The sequence below is a fragment of the Buceros rhinoceros genome, unplaced genomic scaffold (genome assembly GCF_000710305.1).
Source record: "Buceros rhinoceros silvestris isolate BGI_N320 unplaced genomic scaffold, ASM71030v1 scaffold886, whole genome shotgun sequence".
Classification (NCBI taxonomy): domain Eukaryota; kingdom Metazoa; phylum Chordata; class Aves; order Bucerotiformes; family Bucerotidae; genus Buceros; species Buceros rhinoceros.
The window spans coordinates 18,682-23,927 of record NW_010416711.1 but is presented as its reverse complement, the minus strand read 5'-3'; the positions used below and the strand labels follow the sequence as shown (position 1 = coordinate 23,927).

Here is a 5,246-nt window from a genome sequence, read left to right as displayed (position 1 = left end):
AGGGATTTTTTTCCATCCAAACCATACAGTACCAAGGACTATACACCCAGCCTAAGTTCAGCAGCATCCCACCACTGGAGAGAGAAGAAAACAAAAGCTCTAAGACAGGAACGTGGGCAAATTCGAACCACAGCACCAGTAACGGTGAAGGAGGCAAAGCTCCTGGGAGAGCTCCATGAGGCCTCACTTCTGACGGCGAAACGTAAAATACTGAACAAGATGTGGGTTTCAAATTAACAATGAGATCTCAGCTAGGAAGAAATACTTATGAGAAAAGCAACTTCCCACTTGGTTCTCACTGAAAAGGGTATATAAGTTTTTCTCTTAAAAAGAGAAACTGGGTTGGTATCTTCATCCTTCTATCTTCAGTTTTGTGTTTAAAAAAAAAGAAAAATGAGTTTATGCACTGTAGTTCCCTTTTATCACAGGATTAACAATATACTGCCATCATACCTCCACATTCCACCTTAATTCATGTTAGCTGTATTTTAAAGTCAGCTTAAGGTACCGTTATCTGCCTTTAACATATTACCCCTTTAATGTTCTAGCAGGATACTATGTATTTTATTGCCCGTTAACATACATTATCATTTAATCAACAACTGCATTAAACCATTAAAAAGGTACATTTTAATTAAAGATATAAAAAGCATTTCAGCAACCAATCAAGTCTGGCTTAGCGTATCTGCTAGGACACACTACAGTCAAGTGGCGTAACGGTGGGGAACAAGCAGTCGAACGTGCTGATCAAAAAAGGTTTTTAACAGAGCAATTCCAGCCATACAACCCAAGAACAAGCAGAAAGGGACAAATATACTGAGTCAAGACAAAAGAAAGAAGCGATTCTTCATGTATCTCAGGGCACTGCATGGAGTATAAATCAAACTCTTAAACCAAGCGATTATAAATAGACCACTTGTCCAAATTTCAAATGCATAATTGCTCCCTTGTTTTCATCAAGAAAGATCTGACCTACAGAACCACCTTTCAGACAATTTAGATCAAAAAGGCGAGACTTTAACACTTTCACTGCCATTAGAATAATCACAGATTTCCTAACCGGTGCTTTTCTGTCTGCAGTTCTTTTTTCACATGTGTTAAGAGTAAACTGCTTTTACCTTTTTCCATGTAAAATCCTGTAATCAGTTTGCCTTTTCCAGAGCCCAGTGATTTGAACCACTTTTAAAAGTACAGAAATAGTTGGCTTGATTATCCTTAACACTCACATCTCTCCTGTATATTAAACCCATTGTTTTCACTCCACCAGCCACACTGAGACTGGGAGTATTTTGTTATCACTGGAAAACAAAGTGATTATCCATGGAAGTGCTCCAGATCCCAAAGCAGACTAACTGGGAAGCAACCCCTTCAACGGAGTGATGCCCATGTGCAGCTGGAGTTTGCCTTCACTCTCTTGAATCATCAGCTTCGTGCTTTAGCAATGCCAGATCAGGTGCAAACAGACTGTACACCAGAGGCTCTAGCACCTTCTCTGAAAAACAGCCTGGGGCAAAGAGATCAAATCTTACAGAACACAGGCAGACATAAGAAGAACAAAAATTAAAGCTAGAAAGATGAATTGGAAAGTCCAAACATAAATTGCTCAAGGAAAGACTCTGGCTGGGTTTTGTTCGGTTGGGATTGGAAAGAAAAAAGGAAACTAAAATGACCACCCTGAAGCTTAAAGTACCGGTGAAAGCTGCCTACAGCACCTGAGGAAACCCTGGCACTGGAGAGGGTAACGGAACACAACTGATCAGGTTCAGGCCATCCATCCATCGGTTAATGGATCTCAGCCAACAAGGTTGGTCGCTGCTTGGTGGCGTGCACGTGCCGTACGGCAGTGACAGCTCCAGGTCACGAGAGAGTTCTCTCCCTAGCCATAACTGTCCTCTATTACGCTCTAATTAAGTCGCGCCGTTGGCTTAGTTCGGCTACCGAACGACTTTGAGAAGACAAATTTCCATTATTATTGCGTATTTAACAACAAAGGGCATCTCTAAGGTTAAAGCGTTTTGTATAAAATTTAAAGCGAGCGGATCTGTAGGTAAAAGCTATTTAAATAAATGAAATTGGGATATCTGGAAGATTTAATGCCGAAAGTTGCCTTCCTCGAGAAAGCTGGCTTTTTTTTCTTCTCTCATTAAACACAACAGATTTTTAATAGTGGTTCAGAACTACTGTTTCTTAACGCCTTCCTTTGCTTGCCTTAAATCCACTGTCTCCGTGCTTGTTTTTCAAAACACTGAACGGCTTCAGAGAGCTGCACTCCCGCGTGTGGCAGGAAGGTTAATTTTGTCCTTTGCATATTCAGAAAGGGAACAAGTCATAGTGCTTTACTAATTATTTTTATATTAAATCTGCCAAACACATTTTGTTTACGTTTCACAAGCGTAGTTAACAAATGGTCACAGGAAAAAAAAAAAACAAACACAAGCTAAATTATCATATGAACAGATAGAACCCGCTCAACTTACCACAACATCTGACCTCATCTTTCCGAAGGTCTTGATTAAATGAGCGTAGTGATAGTCCTCCATTTGCCTTAAAATGGCAGTCATGCACGCCACAAAGCTCCCCTATCAACAACAAAAGCACAAACAAATCGATTACTCAAGACAGGGCAATACAGAACGGGCTGTCAAACTGTAACGTGGCTAGAGAGCACCACGTAACACGGTGGGTGTAATTCTACCATTTAAATTATTTAAGGGGAATGCAAAATCCTGTCAAGAAAACACAAAACACCTGGAAAAGGTTCTATTTCCAATTTCATGGTATTATCACCATCCTCACTGAAGATTTTGCAATGTATTCATCGTATAAAGCTTGCTCTGGCATTAAAGGCTTTGGAAGGTCATAAACAGCACCCCTGAAAATATCACACGAGATCAGGATTTGCATTTGGGAAGTCGATACTCTGCTCAGGGAAGAAACCTCTCAAAAATCATTACCTTGAGCATCACAGTCAAACCCAAGTTTTAATTTCTTTGAGTGGTATTTTCTGGTACTGCGATGCTTAAAAACCCAAACAGAACAAACTCAGTAACTTTTGTAAAAGCAGGATAGCATCTCTCTCTCAAACCATGGAAACTGAAAAGTGGCCAAAAAAAGTTTTATCTTTTGTTCTGGCCCATGAAACTATCGTAGTAACAGCCCAAAGCCACTCCTGTGGCCATCAGAAGTTCAGTCCCATAAATGACTTCTCTGCTTGTCCATCCTCCTCCTCTCACTATCTGCTAAAAACCCGCGGACGGATTACGGTACCAGCACCGACAGCGTTTCTGATCTTTAACGCAGGATAAATTGTTGGCAAAAATCCGCAGAATTACCCAGATGATAAATGATGCTGTATAAGGTTTGATAAAAATCATAAATTGCCCTTTCTGTGCTGTCCTCGGGGTTACTCTCTGCCATGCACAGCCTGGCAGAACACTCAGGAATTTTCTCTTCTCCCTGGGCGTAACACAGGGGTTTTACTGTTACCTTTAAGATCTGTGTTATTTTCAATTTAAAATATTTATTATTGTTTATTTTAGAAGTTATTATTTATAAAGATAAATTTAAAAATATATTTTATAAATTATTACTTATTTCTACATCAGTCCAAGGAACTGAGATCAAACACTAAACAACACTTGGTCATCTGTGCGTGCTCCGAACCCTCTTACTTACAGCCTGACCCCCCCAGCCCCCAGCCGAGCGGCACTCCTGGAACTTGGGTTTCTCCTGTGCGGTGGAGTTCGGAGCTAAACTCCCACATAACTGACGCTGTCCATGCGAGAGCCTTGTTTATCCAACTCGATGCAAAGGTACCTGACAGGAGTTCTCACGCATGTGTGAACAGCACGAACGTGAAAGGGAAAGGCCAACCGAGCTGCTGCTCCGGGACATCAGAAGAACTTTAGAGCAAACAAGGTCAAGAATAGAAGTTGTGGCTGTACAGAGATAATGTTTGCTACCATGAAATGGAAATAAGACGGGATCATCTCAAACATCTCAAATTATTAATTGTCAAGACACCATACAACAAGCGCTCTACCCAAGAGGCACTGCAAAAGGGCTTATGGCTGCAGGAAAACACTCGCCAGCCCACATCCACTCCTGTTTCCCCAATGATGTCATCAGTCAAAGAGATGTCTCATGGCTAGTCAGATTTATATATTTTTTTTTTAATCGGCTGCTTAAGACAAGGCTGCAGGTGTAGTTCAGCCCGTCACTTCATGCAAGGTTCTCTAGGTGGTTCCTGAACACTCAGGAGAGCTGAAGACGAACTGCCTTGCTCATGGTATCTTTGTACAGATGCTCACACACGTAAATAACCTGTAAAGCCCGCTGCTTTGCAAACACCTAAACCCATCTTTACCTTCCTTCACACAAACACACGTCCAGCCCTTTCCAGGTACTCCAGCAGTCCACACACGCTCCCGCTTCCTTCTAGCAAAGTAGTTTCTATACCTGGTTGGCAGCTTTAGTCATATTTCTGTGTTTATCTACCCGCTTGGTGAGTAATTTCAGTTAATATACACAGCTACAAGAGTCAAAGGATGAATTTCAGACCTGAGGAAATTATCATAGCAACTATATACGTGGAAAAAATGTATGTATAGCAACTGCTAAACTTTCAAGCACATTTTAATATTAATTTTTAGATACAGGAGAAGCGAGAGATGTGGATGAATTTCATTGCCATCTCCTCCACATCTCCTGGAGGCTCCTCTCCCCTCCTCTGGCTGCTCGTCCACAAGCCCCCTCTTTCCCCTTCACCATCCCTGGCAGCTACCAAGGCAGCCCAACCCTCCCCTTGGAGCAGCACACTGATTCCGGGGGGACCTGCAACGACTGTCCCCATAAGCCAGGGAAGATGGTGAGGCACTGAGGAGAGAGATAATTACAGATGAGGATCTTCTTAATTAGCATGATGTGAATCAAAATGGACACGTGGAAGTTTAGTGTCCAGTGGTTAAACACTCTGCTTCTCTGTCAAAGTGTGAAAAAGAAACTCTGAAACCTCGCCAAAAACCTGGAGGGGTTGTTGGAGAAAAGAATAAATACAGAAAAATAAACAAGCTTAGCAAATACGACTGAAACAGGAACGTGAGGCAGTTCTGCAGCACACTTAGTTAAAGACAATGACAGAACCTTGCTAAACGCTGTCACGTCAGCTCATGCTGAGCCCCAGACGTGATGCTGAGCAGAAGGGGTTGGGCTCCTGGACCAGTAACCAGCACTTTTTCCTATTTCCC

The 5,246-nt window shown here is 42.0% G+C and overlaps 1 protein-coding gene across 1 annotated transcript in view; it reads right to left on the bottom strand.

Annotated features, from left to right (window-relative positions):
• Positions 1-2,579, bottom strand: part of LOC104494977 (dedicator of cytokinesis protein 1) — a gene marked incomplete at both ends in the record, with an annotated part of 118,316 nt that extends 115,737 nt beyond the window's left edge. The window contains one exon of the mRNA XM_010137886.1: positions 2,478-2,579. Coding sequence (XP_010136188.1) covers positions 2,478-2,579 — 102 coding nt within the window. The remainder of the gene's footprint in view (positions 1-2,477) is intronic.
• Positions 2,580-5,246: the final 2,667 nt, after the last annotated feature.